This window comes from Etheostoma cragini, chromosome 15 (assembly GCF_013103735.1).
Source record: "Etheostoma cragini isolate CJK2018 chromosome 15, CSU_Ecrag_1.0, whole genome shotgun sequence".
NCBI lineage: Eukaryota > Metazoa > Chordata > Actinopteri > Perciformes > Percidae > Etheostoma > Etheostoma cragini.
In genome coordinates this window covers 3,991,257-4,007,360 of record NC_048421.1, presented here as the reverse complement: position 1 = coordinate 4,007,360, position 16,104 = coordinate 3,991,257, and the positions used below count along the sequence as shown (strand labels likewise).

Below are 16,104 nucleotides of genomic sequence, written 5' to 3'. Positions count from 1 at the left end.
TCGATTAATTGGTTAGAGTCATTTTTGTTTTAAATGCTTTAATTCTAGCGACTTAAATATTAATATTTTCTAGTTTCTTCACTCCGCTGTGAAAGTTAACTAAATATCTTTAAGTTGTAGACAAAACAAGACATTTTAGGACGTCCGCTTGGTTTTTCGAAAACGCTGATCTGCATTTTTGACCATTTTCCGACACTTTATCGACCAAACAACTAATCGAAAAAATAGTCAACAGATTCAATCGACAATGAAAATAACTGTTAGTTGCAGCCTTTAGAGAGAGAATAGCCTCTCAATGATCTAGTACCAAATCAGAACCCGGATACCTTTAGTTGATTCAGAAACAACTTCTTAGGGAATAACTGAGTAACACTGAGTTGCCAACACAAGCACATCACAGTATCTTAAACATGCGGTGCATTTATGTGTGTGTGTGTGTGTGTGTGTGTGTGTGTGTGTGTGTGGCCAACCTGTTGGCGCTGTCGTCCAGCGTCCTCTCCAGCCACTGGACGGACGCCGTCTGCAGCGGGTCGGCCATCAGCGCCACCAGATGTCGGGCCAAGCTGCAGCAACGCTCTGCACGCATCGGGTTCCTCTTGTAGGGCATGGCACTGGAACCTGGAGGGGGAAGACATATAAATGTTTCCTCAATGTTGACTTTGTAGTGGCGGCCCACTACGGACAGACTAAAGGCTAAAAAAAAAACCTGCCTACGGTTTTGCACTGATAACTGCAATCAGGACTAGCAACGTTTATGTTTAGGGTTAAGGCCGGGGTTAGCTGCCTGGAAGGCGATGTTGGAGGCAAAAAACACCATCAAGGGTGACAAATAGCTATCTGTCAAAATCTAAGCTTTGTCTTGCTGCTTTGTCTATGAAGTAATTAGCAATCTGAGTAACAAACTCAGATTTATATGTATATTTTTTTTAAATCAAGCATGGAAATGTGCATTTAAAAAATAAATGTTTAGGAACTCTAGTCAAAGTCCCGGTATTGACGTCTGTATTTTTGAATGACACCCAGCCCTACCTGCAATACAGCACTATATGGCAAGTAATGAGTGAATGTACCAATCTGCTCTTTCTCAAAAGGCTCCTCAATCTCCTTCAGGTTGGCGAGCAGGCGGATGTCTGTACAGATCTGCAGCAGACAGACAGAACCACGATGAGAAACAAGTCTCAGGTTTGAGTATTCTACTTCAAAAGTCAGCAAAAAACAAGCAGGTTTATCAGGGCACGTGCAGAGTGCCGTCTAACACCACTAGATGGCAACGTTCCTCTACGTGTCTCCAACTCCAGCAGCTTACCTTGTGAACAGTAGCTCCCAAGCTGGCTAGGCTGGCCACACAGTCTACGTCCACCTTACGGCTGTATGTCTGTCCGGTTACCAGGTAGGCTCTGTGGAGCGTGGGAACGACATCGTCAGGGCCAATAAAGAAAACTCTCCACAACTAGTTTAAATAACACCACCCTTATTATGGCCGTTTTTACAGTAACTGCACATCATCTCCATGCCTGCTGTGTCTTGTTTTATTAATAATCACATTTCATCCAATGATACTGAAGGGAACATATGTGATTCTACTCATTTTAAGGGGAGGGAAGTGTACTTCTTTTACTTTACTACAGAACTTACTTTTTGAAGGCCGCCATCTCTGTCACCATTCTGTCGAGTTCTTCTACCTAATAAAAGAAAAAAAACGATTGTAAAGTGAGCATTGCTACATTTATAATTCACCATAACAAAATCCTTCTGAATTCTAAATCTTCATCATTGTCTACATGTCAAATGATTGATGATGTACAGTAAACCTTATCATGGTCCCCCTGAAAGAGCTGCAGGAAGCTGGCCTGGGTGCCTGTGGTGCCCTTAACCCCCCGGAAACGCAGATCATCGCGGGCTCGCTGCAGGTTCCGCGCGTCCATGGCCAAGTCCTGCAGCCACAGACACGCTCGCTTTCCTACCGTGGTCAACTGGGCGGGCCTGTAGGCCGAGCACGATGAGGAGGAAAAGGGAAATATGTAAACACCGCAATGCTCTTTAGGGGTGTAAATCACAGGTTTTATCACAACATGATATTATATTGGTTTGTTTGGACAGCGATACGATACATGCAGATATCTTAAAGTCTGTCATGATGCAGTTTCGAATCAATTCTGCGGCCTGAAATCAATACAAGACCATGTGCCCATTTACACCGTTACATTTATAGCAACTGCAAAAATAAATAAATATGATTTGACCATTTCATTACGGAGTACTTTCAGAGATTTTTACTAAAAGAATTTTAATAAAAAGAATAAATATGTGGGAATAAACGTGGGAAACTAAAATAACAAAGGGCATCTTACAGACAACATGTATGTTGGTGACATTGGATCAAGGGGGGAATAGATACAGCATAGTATCGCAATATTATCCGTGGATATACTGTATTGATACACGGATACCAAGTATCGACCTATTAACCTATTATAAAGCATGTGTTGGTCTCTTTGTTGGCTTGACAATTCCATTTTGCAGTAATTAAAAAACAATGAACAAACAGAGAAATGCATCTTTTGTGTGACAAAGGTGGGTGAAATGACAGTTGAGCATAGCAGGCCGGATGAATAGCGCAAAAGAACATAAACAGATAGCAATGCAGGTGATGATGTGCATTTGTCCAAATATGCAATGGAACATGACAGAGATAATGGAATGGAGTATTGCAATAAGGGTGTGCAAAAACAGAGCATGAATGATGGAGAACAGTTAACAGTTAGTGAGATAAGGGTTTTGAGTTTTTTTGAGTGCATTCCAGTCATTTGCAGCTGAGAACTGGAAGGAAAGGAGGTGTGGCCTTTCGGGCTGACCGAGGAGACGTAACTGCTTGGGTAAAGCTATAGTGACCAGTGAGCATAGGTAGTGAATTGCAGTATATCTCAGAATACTGCAATATATTTTTAAATCGCAATAACATTGTATCATGATGATTTTGTATTGTGAGGCCTCTGTTGATTCCCACCCCTATTGGATAGTGGTCCATTGAATTGATATTGTTAAGAAAAATAATAAATACTTTATTAATCCTGCAAGGGGAAATTACAATGTTTTCCCTCTGATGTTATCACACACAGGCCTGATTTAAACACACATGCTCAGTAGCTATACATGCACTATTGGAGAGATGTCAGAGTGAGGGGGGGGCCCATGGAAAGGCGCCCTGAACAGTTGTGGGTTACACCCCTGATGTTCTTGATCAGAAAAATCAGGTAAAGAAGGAGCCCCGGGCTGATGAAGACAAACATTGTTTGAAAACATGATGAGGCGACCCTCAGAGAGGGGCAGCTGTATTCAGACTCACTGGTAGTGTGTGAAGCCGAGCGTGGGAAGGTCAGCGTGTTTCTCTGCAAAGTTTGCCAGCCTGTCGATGACTCTGGCCAGCTGTGGAACAGAAGAGCAACACTGAGTTATAGCACAATGCGTATAATTGTCACGCATGTTAAGCTCATTTATGTGTTGTGTTTGTGTGTGGTGTGCCAAACCAATGCAAAGAAATGACTGCGATGATTATTTCTACATTGCTGACTTTTTAGTGAACAGCGGAGGCTTGCAAAGAAAAAAACAAATCATATAGTGATTTCATAGATGCACAACTGGATGGGTGTGCGTGTTTCCTGGCAGACAGCTGAGCCTCACCTTAGGCAAGAGAAGGTCGAATCCGTCACGCAGCATAATCAGATCCTGAGAAGAAAAACAAGACCACTTAAAGAACATGCAAAACATGTGTCACCTTGATGCAGTACTGTCATTTCTAGATGTGAATTATTCCTTGTGGATTTTTTTTTTTTTTTTTTTTTACATGTAGATATATATATATATATCATTACATGACAGGTTGGAGAGAAAATAGATTATTATCAAAGATTATTATCCTCATCAAGATGTCCCATCATAATTACAGTATTGTCTCCCACGTAGCAGGAGGTGGCACCGAGGTGGATGATGGGAGCAGCAGTGGGGCAGCAGTGTGCGAAGGTGTGGACGTGGGCCATGACGTCGTGCCTGAGCTTCCGCTCCTCCTCGGCCGCCATGGCAAAGTCAATGTCCACCTCATGGCTCTCCATCTCCAGAATCTGGGCGTCGGTGATGGGCAGACCCAAAGCCTGAGGAGGACATGGATGAAGACAGGAAAGGAGAGACACGGTGAGAGAAAGAAGGAAGACTTTTATTTTATTTTTTAAATACAATATTATCTCATCACTTTAAAGATGTTTGAACAGGAGACAGACAGCCAGATGATGACATTAGTCATCCTCCTGTGTGCTCTCCTCGTGAGATCCTGATTAGATCGGAGTTTTATTGGATACAGCAGTCCTGGGATGGACCTACAGAATGGGTTAATTAAGATATTGAGCCCAATCACTGAAAGTACCTCTCTCTCCCTCTATGTTACAACACAAGACAGTCACAGTTCAAAGGTCAAGCATGTGGCCAGGCCAAATCAAAGTTGTTTTTGACCCAACATTAGACACACAGGGTTCAGCAATAAGCGTTGCCCAATGGCCCGGGGCAATAAAACGCCCCCTCTGGCAAGTAAATGTAACAGCTCACCCACCTGCCCGTTAGGGCATCATGGCGTCATCGGTCTCTTGCCCTCGTTGGAAAAAAGCTTGTTGACTTGACTTGATTTTATGTAAATGTGCTGCTGGCCACCAGAGAATTTAGTTGCTGCTTTTGACTTTTTTGTTTGACATTTGTCTAAGCTGTTGATGCTTTCAACGTTTGGACACTTTTTTTTCCCAGCGCTTTTCTAGCTTTCTTTGGCACTTTGGATGTGTGTGTGTTTTTTTACGGCTTTGAAACTTTTCATGTTTTTCTTTCAATCTTTTATTTTTTTCATTTATTGATTTATTTTTCAAAAAAGAAAAAAAACTATTCGTGTAGGGGTCAGGAAAATCTGACTTTGCCTGACCAGACAAATAAAAAAAACTTACAGTTGAACACTACCAAGGCTACAAATGTTGTCCACAGTTGGCGGAGGCTACTAACATGCAGCCTGTCAGGGGACCGTCTCCTGTTACTGTCACATTCTCTGCATGCTATTTTCACATCCAAGCCACACAGTGGCAGCCACAGGCCGCACTAAACTCTCACACACAGGCTAACTGTAGCAGAGCTAACCCCCTGAAGAACATCTAGGAGTACAGCAATAGTAGAAAAGACTGACTGATCAGTTCGGATTAGTGTGTGGTCATGTGAGGTGAGAGAGGGTCTGTCACCAGATAACCCCCCCCCCCCACACCCTGCCCTCCCCTCAGAATTCACTCTGAGCAATTATAAGACTTGCAGACTTACTGTTTCAGCTTGTGTGATGCCTACAGAGTAATGTTAGCCAAGTAGATATTTGGAAATCATCAGCAACTGCAAAAATCTGCTTGGTAAAACATATCATTTGTCTTTTTGATACACCTTGATGACCCCAGTGTGCTAAACATGAGCTGGGGGACCTTAGGAGATCACATGGCGGGTTGGTTACGGAGCTAAATGTCAAGATGTTTTTAGAGGGCATTTTCTATTAAGCCCTGAAGCCATCAGTACGTACGCTGTAGTACTCTAATTCTAGTTTAGAGCTTGAGTTTCCAAAGAAACCAAATACAACAGACGTTTGAGGCAATGTGTGTAAAATGATGTACAACACATGTAGAATATTTCCATTTTTAGACTTAGTGGTGCAGCGATTAAAACATGGAGTCCTGGGTTTGACTATTTCAATCAGTGTAAACATTATATTTATATATTGTTTTTTTCATTTGGCGTGGGGAAAAAAATTGTTTCTCTCTGTAATGATCGCAAGCTTGATTCTGATAAAGTGTTTTCTTTATTTTTAGATCACTGTCTCTAGACATGTACAAATCAGAAAAAACTGAGTGACTGAAAGAGGATGGGATAATGGACAACAACTAAAATGGCCACTTAAGTACAGTACTTTAAATGTACTTAGTTACATTCCACCACTGCTAACAGGTAAAGTAACTATCTAAATGCAGGACAGTATAACCTTCGTACTTTTACCAGCCTCCATCTTTATGAACAGTCCATGCAAACAAGTAGTAGGCTATTCGGAATCCTAAAATACAAATATAAGAGTTTGCACCTGTATATAAGCTGAATATAAACGGATATTCCTTTTGTAGTTGCTAAATTTCATATTCAAAAGTTAAAATGTGTTGATAAATAAAAGGAAAAAGTACATTTCATTTATAAGATAAACAATATTTCCATTTAAGCTTCAAATGATTTCTGTCATTTAAAGCTGTTACAATTGAAAAGACTTGAATTATGGTTCCATGTTTTTTAGCAAGGCAAGTCTTGACTCACCTAAAACTGTTTGTTGTTATTCTTAATACTTCATGCGGTGTTTTTTCTGTTTATTGTATGGGACAAGGAGAAGCCATAACTCTGTTTAGCTCAGGACCTGACAACCATGCTTAAAGCTGAGGGGGCTTCTCCCGAAAACTATATTTAGAGCAGGAACTTGAACTTGGAAGGGCTCTGTGAAGGTCGAAAAAGATCATAAGACTTAAGAATGAAATGTGTGCACATAAAAACAACAGTAGCAAGACCACAGGGTTTCTATAGTGCTGCTACATGTGTCAAACCTTCTCAGCCTTAGCCAGGTAGATCCACAGCTTTCTCCAGGTTGTAAATTTCTTCCTGTCACTGAAGTTGTACGCCATTTCCTTGCTGGCATACCTCGACACCAGCGGGGAACGGTACTTCATGAACTCGTCGGCTCCCTCCATGTTTGTAAGAAAGAGTGGTGTCCGCTAAAACTCCAAAGTCTGCCCTGCACCTTCACCAACACCAACACACACACTTGCTTCCCAAGTAACCGCGCCGACTTCAGCTTGTAGCATCACATGTGACCAGGGAAGCTTTTACGACACTACCAGTCGGCGTACGGCGGGAGGTAGGCCACGTGACCGACCATAGACCATAGACATAACCCATAGACAGTTAAAGAAAGGGTACGACACTTTTGATAATGTACGGGAAAATGGCGTCATCGCCTAATTGCTCTTTAATTGTTTTTTTTTTAAAACAGCTGCGACGCTACGTAGTTAGAAACAAACAAACGCCACAGTCCATGAAAGTACGTCAACAAACGTTACGAATTGTATCACTGTTGTTATTTTTTTCAACTAATGGTTGTTTTTAAACGTGATTTTGCTTCGGTCCGTGAATGTATCTCGCCACACAGCGTAGTCTACATTTTCAACCTGTTAAGGAGCCAAGGATGAGCTCAGACATTCAGGATGATTTTTTAAAATCATTTTGGAGTTCAATATACTTCAGAAATGACTCATATTTTAATGACAGTGCTTAGAATTCAATGCAGTTAGATAACGTCTTACAGTCATCTGCTATTTATGGGAGATTTTATGTATTATGTAAGCTGTGGCTGATATCAATATTTAAATGTAGCTTATTCATGCAGTATACATCCCCTCCCCTGCCTCAATGTTTATATGTCTGCAGGCATCATATAAATAGTTGTGTTTGTGCGTGATGCAGCATCTGGGGAATATATCCAGCTGTAAACAGAGAACAGAGTGCTCCCCCTCTCTCTCTCTCTCTCTCCCTCTCTCTCTCTCTCTCTCTCTCTCTCTCTCTCTCTCTCTTTCTCTCTCTCTTTCTCTCTCTCTGTCTATCCATCTTTCTATCTGTCCTCCTGACCGCAGTCTGCATTCAGTGCCACGCTGCTGCTGCTGCTGCTGTGTGATGCAAGCGAGTGGGAGGAACAGCTTCCTCTGTTTTACTTAAGGAAAATGACGAGACATGTTCCTGGAGCTGCTGCAGCAGGGGTGGATTTGGCTTCCAGTCTCCTGCATTGCACACTCTTTCCCCACTGCTGGGACAGATAAATAAAAAGACAGAGCACAGGGAGAAGGGGAGAGAAGCTACAGGGTTAAAGACAGAAAAGAGCCATAGTGGGTAGAGGGGGTGTTGAGGAAAATAGATTAAAAAAAAATAAAAAATAGAGAGAGCGGGGGAGAGGTTGAATGGCAGAGGAGGCATGAAGAGAGAAAGGAAAGCAGGGGTAGAAATAGGAAATCAGAGGGTAGAGTGAGTAACACTGCAGTAGAATGAGGGTTAGAGTGAAAGAGAGAGCCCAGAAGCATTTGAGCTGCCAGCCTTTCGCGAGCCCCTCAGGATCCATCGCTTTCTGAAGAGGCAAGAAGAGGAAGCCACCGTGGAGGCAAGAAGGAGAAGGAGGAGGGGGGCCGAGGAGGAGGAAGCCAGAGGTTCTACACACAAGATGGCTGCTGTGTCCTCTGCCTCGGACACTGGTGAGTGGATTTTTCTTTTTAGCCGCACACCTCGCCGCATGTTCCCTCTGCATCCCTATTCATTCACTTACAGCATCCAGGCTAAACTCGGAGCCATTTCCTTATATGGACCACCAACATCCACAATACTGTGAAACTGTTGCTTGAGTCAACTTTCTGTGTTTAGCAGCTCACATGGAAAGTGTCAGCAGTGTTGAGTAACAGGGGTAAAATCTAGGAACTTCCCTCTCCTCCCTCTATTTTCTCCCCTCTTGTCATCCACACAGGCTAGGTGTCGTTCCTCTTGACATCCTCTGAATATTTGCATACTTCTGTGATGCCGTTAATGAAAACTATATCTCATTCATGTACCTTTTACCTAATCATTTTCTGTACACATGCCATTCTCTCTGGGAGTCCAAGCTTCCTTCTGTCTGACCCAGTTTTCCCAAAGGCTATGGACAGAGGAAAACAAAGAGGAGGCATGCTGGGAGGGAGGTTAGGGGGAGAGAATGGGACAAGGACAAGAGTGAAAGTGTAGGCAGTTAAGGAGACGAGGTATAATGTTACATGGAAATCAGATAAGAAGCACCCTTCTCAGGACAGAAATGAGGGAGAGTCCACGAGTTGGAGAGGGATATATGGTGAAGTGAAAAGAATGCACGATCTACAAAAAAACACTTTGTGGACCATACTTTAGAGACAGAACCGGAGATTACAGCTTTAATAAAGGATAAAGATAATTTCCTTTGGGGGATAACTGCTGTCAACAAACCTCCAGTTTAATCTTGCTGTGTTTCAACAGGGGACCCCAGGGGCCGACACCCCCCTGAGCGAAGACTGTTGATACTGGGGGGACCACAGTCTGGTAAGACCTCCACCGCCAACAGCATCCTGGGGGATGAGGTCTTCGACACTGGGACAGAGACCACTCACAGCAACGTTGGCCAGACGGAGATCTACGGACGACGGGTCACTGTGGTGGACACCCCACCATGGGCCATCCCAAGTGACCCAGAGGATAACAGCGAAGCTGACAACAACGACGATGCCGGCGCCGAGTCGGACAACCCGTCCCGGGCCCCACAGAGCCTGGACAGCGAGGGGCCGTGCATGGGGGCCATTCTCTGCCCTCCTGGACCCCACGCCATCCTGCTGGTGGTGTCGGTCACCCAGCCCTTCGGAGAAACGGAGAGGAGGGCTGCAGAGGAGCAGCTGGGGGCCCTGGGTGGAGGGACCTGGAGGTACTCCATGGTGGTCTTTACGGGGGTGGACAAGCTGCCCAAAGAGGTCTTCATTGAGGAGCACATAGCGAACACCGGAGAGTCCCTGCAGTGGCTGGTGGAGAGATGTGGAAGCAGGTACATTGTCTGTCTTTGCTCTTTGAGTTAGCCATCTGTAAACACAGGCACATGTCTTTGTTAGTGCAAGGAAAATGATCACAAATAATTACTGAATCTGGTTGAAGCAGCAGTTGAATAGACAGCTTAAAGGGGAACTCCACCGATTTTATATATCAAAGAGTGTGTAGCAGCAGTTAAATAGTGTCAAAGCCTCTGTACATGTCTCAGGGGAATACTACTGCATCAGTGCAAAAAGCTGTATGAAGTCTCTTGCGGATCCAGAAGGAGTCTTGCAAACTCTGATGAAGTGCCTCATGTCGCTTGAGTCTGCATCGTCAAGTTTTAAAATGAATAAAAGCTGGGGGGGTATGGAACAACATTAGCCGCTACTAGCATAAAACACCCAACTCTCCAACTGAACTGTTAGCGGTCAAGTTGCTTTGTGGGTAATGTAGGTGGAGTACTCACAGTACTTCACAGGCTAACTTCTGCATCCATAAACATCTGATATTTGAAACCATCAAAGACAGTATACAGCTGCTTTCACAGGCTCAGACTCCTCCTGATGAGTAAAGTAACCTTTATGTGTAAAATTGGCGGAGTGTCCCTTAAAAAATGACTTGTCCTTCACCTGCAGGTACCACGCCTTCGATAACACTAAGAAAGACACAGAAGATAACACACAAGTACCCGAGCTGATGGAAAAGGTGGAGGAAATGATCACTGACAACCAAGGTTTTTTTTTTTTTATATGACGTAATATTCAGATAAAGTCATATTATTGCACTATGGATGAGTACAATATGTGTTTCATAGACTTGATAGAAAACAATATCAATACAATGATAAACAAAATCATTTATTGCTGTCATGCAGGCTGGTACTTTGAGGTGAATGAGTTGATTTTACTGGAGGAGGAGCAGGCCAGGAGAGCTCTGGAGGAGGAGAGGATGAGGATGGAGGAGCACGCTAGACAGAGGGACCAGATGATCGGAGGACCTCCCAGAGGTGTGTGTGTGTGTGTGTGTGTGTGTGTGTGTTAGTGAGTCAGTCCTGAATTGGTGTTCTAGGAAACGGCTTACTCATTCCGGTCAATCAATATATATTCTACTTCATATGTCATTCTTTCCTTGTTTCCGTCTCGGCAGAGTTGAGACTGCTCTTGTTAGGCTGGAAGGGTGTCGGAAAGAGCTCGGTGGGGAACTCCATCCTCGGCCGTCGGTACTTTGAATCGGGCCAGGAGACGGAGCTGTGCCTCAGGAGGCAGGCGCTTGTATCCGGCCGTCGGATCACAATCGTCGACACCCCTGGCTGGGATTGGTTCTCGGTTCGGCGGACTCCAAAGCGCATCCGCCAGGAGTCCCAGCGCGGAGCGGCCCTCCTGCGACCTGGACCCCACACCCTGCTACTGGTCCTCCCCGTCGTCTCGTCCCTCACCGCCAGGAAGAGGCGGACACTCCTGGCTCACATAGAGACTCTGTTTGGTGACAGTGCGTGCCTCCACACCATGGTGCTGTTCAGCTGTGGTGATTGGCTGGGCCGCACGCCCATCGAGGAGCACATTCTTAGGGGTGGGAGGGAGCTGCAAAGACTACTCGAATACTGTGGGAACTATTACCACGTCCTGGACAGCAAGATTCCTGGCAAGGACAGGAGTGTGTCAGTCCTACTGGATAAGATGGAGGAGATGATCAGAGAGAACGGTGACAAGGCCTTCCTCCCCATACAGACAGAGTGGTGTAAGTCACACAAGTTTATTTCCATGAATGTTTTTTACAAGTGTTCAGGGTAGGGGTGGGAAATATGGAGAAAATCAAATATCACTATATTTTTGACCAATTACCTCGCCATCGATACCGCAACACTATTGTAGTGTTGACTATTGGTGCATTCACAAAATATTTACACAATGAGATTATTGATAAATAATCATCAGTAATGTGGATAATAATAATGACTTAGTGGGAAAGGCAAATAATGGAACAATTACAACAGTCTGGTAACACTTATGCCCTTTTACGATACTACGATATCTAAAATCTAGGACGATATCTAGTCTTATACCACGATATAGATATAATATCAATATATTGCCCAGCCCTAGTTTAGGGTGTTATTGTCTGAGGTTTGTGTCTAAACACTGATATGTCATATTATACCTCTGTCTAATATACCTGTGTTGCGTTTGACAGTGAGCGAGGAGAGCTCTTACTCTTCTGACAACACTGAGCCGGAGGACGACTGTCGAGGATGCCAGCTACAGTGACACCATCGCACTAAAAGGAAAGTGGTCCTGCTTTTCATCCTTGTTCTGAGTCTTCAACAGGCCCAAACGCCAACCTCCAAAGAGTTTTAGGGAAAACAAATGGCTTGGAACAGGGGAGTCTCGCCTAGGGTAGCTCTTTGTTAGAAAGGCCGAACTGATTGCTGAGCAAAGGGGTCAACCTGGACTGAAGGTGCAAACTCTCCTCAAACCCCAGGTGGAGGAGAAATAGTCTGCTTTTGCTTCAAGGGATCAGAGACTGATTCCTGTTTGTGAGCATGTACACAGATATCATAACTGCTGCTATAGAGACCCTGTTTTAACACTGCAGAGTAAATAATTACTCGTCATTGTAACTATGTGTTCAGACCACCCTGATACAAGTTGAAAGCGTAAAATCAAAACTAAAAGAAGACCGATTTGGCGCTAGGACTCCCGTCTGCAGTAGTTGTCACATTTGGTTATTGTAACCAAAAGGACTTAGAGTCATTTCTATATACTGTTTAGACTGACATGTATCATGAATTTGGGTGATATTTGACAATGCAGCCATCCCCTTCTACATCAAGTGCCATTTTTGTCATTCACTTTAAATTAGTTTGATTAAAAAAGGGTTAAAAGGAAATGGTCTGAGTAAAAGCTAACCGATTGAACACCAAATCGACAGTGGGACAAAAGATAATAATGTGTACTGGAATGTGTGCACTCCAATGTAAAAAAACAACTAACTAGAAAGAGTCTTGAGTTGTTTGTGCACTCCAGTATCATAAAAAGTACATATTCAGACATGAGTGGTATTAAAATTCTAATCATTAACATTGGATTAGTTTCTACTCAGGGAGTCGGGGTTGAATTGCTTCCTCCAGGGCAAAATCTGGTGCATTTACAGAAACGCTGATTATTGCTGATTGCTAAACTGCAGACGTAAGTCACATATTAATACAGAGTGGAGTTTTTTTTTTTTTCTCTCAGCATTTGCTTTGGTTCCCTGGAAGTAAAAGAGAGTCAGTGTTTGCACTTTGGTTGTAATTGGTTGCTTTGGTTTTCTTGTGCTGAAAAAAAACTACATTGAATCCATTTACAGAAGTAAATGTAGCCATTCTGAGCCCACCTCTGCCGTAGCATTCAATGTTGCGAGCTGCTCAGAACAGTTACAGGAAAGGCTGTATTGAAACTGTGTGCAGTCTCAGATCCCTGCGGAGCAGCTTGGGCCGGCTCCGCTTCGCTGTCTGTGGTCATGCATCCAGTGCATTTATCGACAAGGTAGACTCAGCTACGTGCCTCAGCATCAGAGCGGGAGAGTGGGAGTACTGTAGAGCCCTGCGGCAGGGCAGTATCCTAATGGGCTACATCAAGCTTTCGCATGCTACAGAAACAACATAACCTCATGAACCATTTGAGCTCACATACTGTAGGGCTTTTACTACCTTTTTCTACATCAGTGAGACATCTGTTCCTGACATCAATAGCGATGTTTTGAAATAATTAAAATATATCTATATTCTGCTCACAGAGGCATGTTAAGACAACGCATGCAGATAAACGAGTGCCTATAGAGTTGAAGGCAACCTCACTTCTTATTCGTCTGACTCTTGCTTGAGCAAGTCTATGTGATTTTCCGCTGTGACATTACATCCCTCGAACTTTTTAGACCGAAAAAAAAATAGAATAAGTACCCACCCTGAAGGGTAAAAATAAAGACATATATACAGTAATATGTGACCGATACCACTGCCGTGCTGTAAAATGTTATTTTCTACCAATGATGTAGCCTATAGAAGGAGCCCTGACACTGCTTCCCATATGCCTCACTGACGCTGTGCTTCATGTAGTGATGTAGGATACCGCAGCACTTTGTGTGTCAAGCATGACTTTACAATTTGATATGAGGATGTTTCAAACGTTCATTTGGAGTCTTAGAGTCCCACTTCACCTGTGAATATGTTGTATAAGCCGTGTATATTTGCAGTGTCTAACATTGTACGCTTTTAGCGAAGCATTTTGCACTGTGTAAGTTCTGCCACTTTAGTGTGACCAAAGTGATGTAACTTCCTGTGTGGTCCTTCCCAAATGGTGATTGTATCATCAGTAGCCTACTTTGCTCATCCTCAGACAATAATAAAAGATATGGATATATTGTTGTGTATTGTACTTTCATCTTATTCCCATATTGTAAAAAGTGAGATTTCCATGTTCTTTATATATACATATATATGTATGTTTTTGATGTCACAACTTTACTATATAAGTAGAAAGTATTGTTACTGTCCTTCGGTGCATACACTCCTAGAGTGCAGATGCGGAACGCCAAAAAACGCTGTCCAATAAGAGCGGACCTTTTCGGGACGGCGTTTCAGACTAAAGGTGAATACAGGTATATTCAGACAGACCGTATAAGACAAATAATGATTTTAACATTAAAGCATGTAAACATGTTCAAATTAAAACCCAAAATCTAAAGTTTGAACCTGAATACGAGCATATAGGACCTTTAACCTTTTCTTTTTTTTTTATTATTTGTCGTGTACATCGCTCCCACTAATGGACTGCAATACAAAATGCTTCCCTGTATACTACATGCTCCATAGTGTGGTGGAAATAGTAATTGTGCAGTATTGTCACTAGGTGGCCCTGTAGCAAGCAAATTTGTCTGCAAGAGCATCCCTTCAGTACTAATGTAAGGATAATTACACTGAGAAGAATAGTTAAAAAACAAACAAAAAAACTTGAATACATCTTGATGATCTTTTGTGCAATTACAGGTAAAAAATAAAATAAAAAAAGCAGACTCAGGCAGTACATAGTACCTTAAGGGCAATAAAACAAAAACGGTTTTTAATCTTTTAACCTGTCAACTTAACCTTACAAAAACGTTAGTACAGTAAAGCACAAGTACTGTTTTTTTCTAAATGGCTCTGCACCATCTTTTGACTTTGGCGTGCGTCCAGATAAAGAGCGTCTCTAAGCTATCTGGACAGAAGCCTGGACCAATTACAGTGTGCACATTCAGGGCCAGTTGTAGGCTGAACGCATTTTTGTTGGTAATATTATTCAAGCTGTGCCGAGGTCAGCACTCTCTTTATCCCTCTTTCACGTGCTCTCCTATTCTCCCACGGACTATGGCAAATACAAGTAGTCTTTTGGGCACACACTATATCTTCAGCAGTTTTCTTAATTAGGTGGTCAGCAGACAAAACACACTGAAATATAACTTGTTTTTTTATCTGAAACTGGTCCCTTGCACTTAAAAATTGCACTTAAACCTCACATGACTGTTGATTGAATACATGTGTCCTCAGCATGCTGCTGGTCAGGAGGACTCCATTATCCTCCTCAGTTTGTTTAAAAAAAGTCCCCACTCTCATGAACATCCACAGGCTCATTGTAATGTATTATCAGACTGGGAACAAAAGAGTATTTGTGCGGGACAAGGTTACATTCATAAACTGAAAACACTTTCAAGAGCGGGACACAGTGCTTTACAAATGTAAACTTTAGGTTGACTGTAGGCAACACACAAATCCCCTGCAGTACACCGGAACATTTGACCAGCAGGGGCACACTATGCCGTTCGGTACAGATGCCATATAAACTGGCATTTATGAACTTCATACTAAACTTCAAGTTTTTACGCTGTATACACCCTCAAGTTTGATTATTCTACCATGTTTAGTGAAGCACAGAGAAATAATCAATTATCCAAGGGGAAAAGTGCCTTCCACTATCCAACATAGCCTACATAATAAGTGCCCCAGAAGTAATCACACCAAAGGTCATTTGATTAGTTTTGAGACTCTTTATTAAGAGGTTCATAATACAGATGGTCCAATTATACTATAAATACACGATTTTTAAAATACATCTTACTGGCAGGTTACTGAGGCCCAGAGTTAGGAATCATACACTATAAAAACACATTTCATATACTGTGGAAAATACTTGTTTCCATATAACTACTCTAAACATGATTAAAGTATCCTACATGTAATACCAGTGTTCAATATTTTAAAAAAAATTTTGAACAAAAACATCAGTTTTACTGGATTGTGAATCTAAGACGTGCTGTGTGGACAGAACACATACTTTACTGAAACTTGTTTCCACTAAAGCAAAAAAAATCTACTGAGCTCACTTTCTCAAATGTCACTTTGGATCACACACATCATCCGTCATTGTTAGGACC

General features: G+C 42.7%; 2 protein-coding genes across 2 annotated transcripts in view; one reads left to right on the top strand and one right to left on the bottom strand.

Annotated features, from left to right (window-relative positions):
• Positions 1-6,939, bottom strand: part of adsl (adenylosuccinate lyase) — a 9,411-nt gene extending 2,472 nt beyond the window's left edge. The window contains exons 1-9 of the mRNA XM_034893780.1: positions 6,645-6,939; positions 3,945-4,148; positions 3,682-3,726; positions 3,347-3,426; positions 1,812-1,983; positions 1,636-1,682; positions 1,307-1,397; positions 1,071-1,140; positions 471-618 (exon numbers count right to left, since the gene is read on the bottom strand). Of these exons, the coding sequence (XP_034749671.1) occupies positions 471-618; positions 1,071-1,140; positions 1,307-1,397; positions 1,636-1,682; positions 1,812-1,983; positions 3,347-3,426; positions 3,682-3,726; positions 3,945-4,148; positions 6,645-6,788 (1,001 nt within the window). The 5' untranslated portion in view covers positions 6,789-6,939. The remainder of the gene's footprint in view (positions 1-470; positions 619-1,070; positions 1,141-1,306; positions 1,398-1,635; positions 1,683-1,811; positions 1,984-3,346; positions 3,427-3,681; positions 3,727-3,944; positions 4,149-6,644) is intronic.
• si:dkey-110g7.8 (GTPase IMAP family member 8) lies at positions 2,897-14,060 on the top strand. The gene is made up of 7 exons (XM_034893777.1): positions 2,897-2,907; positions 7,925-8,336; positions 9,121-9,676; positions 10,296-10,393; positions 10,535-10,666; positions 10,807-11,397; positions 11,851-14,060. The coding sequence occupies exons 2-7, from the start codon at positions 8,306-8,308 to the stop codon at positions 11,922-11,924; spliced, it is 1,482 nt and encodes a 493-aa protein (XP_034749668.1). The 5' UTR covers positions 2,897-2,907; positions 7,925-8,305; the 3' UTR covers positions 11,925-14,060.
• The last annotated feature ends 2,044 nt before the right edge of the window (positions 14,061-16,104 follow it).

Bases quoted from the DNA above. Each gene is read 5' to 3' on its own strand.
- si:dkey-110g7.8 (XM_034893777.1), top strand. From the start codon at position 8,306: ATGGCTGCTGTGTCCTCTGCCTCGGACACTG. The intron at 9,677-10,295 runs GTACATTGTCTG...CTTCACCTGCAG, and splicing joins GTGGAGAGATGTGGAAGCAG to GTACCACGCCTTCGATAACA. The intron at 10,667-10,806 runs GTGTGTGTGTGT...CCGTCTCGGCAG, and splicing joins GATCGGAGGACCTCCCAGAG to AGTTGAGACTGCTCTTGTTA.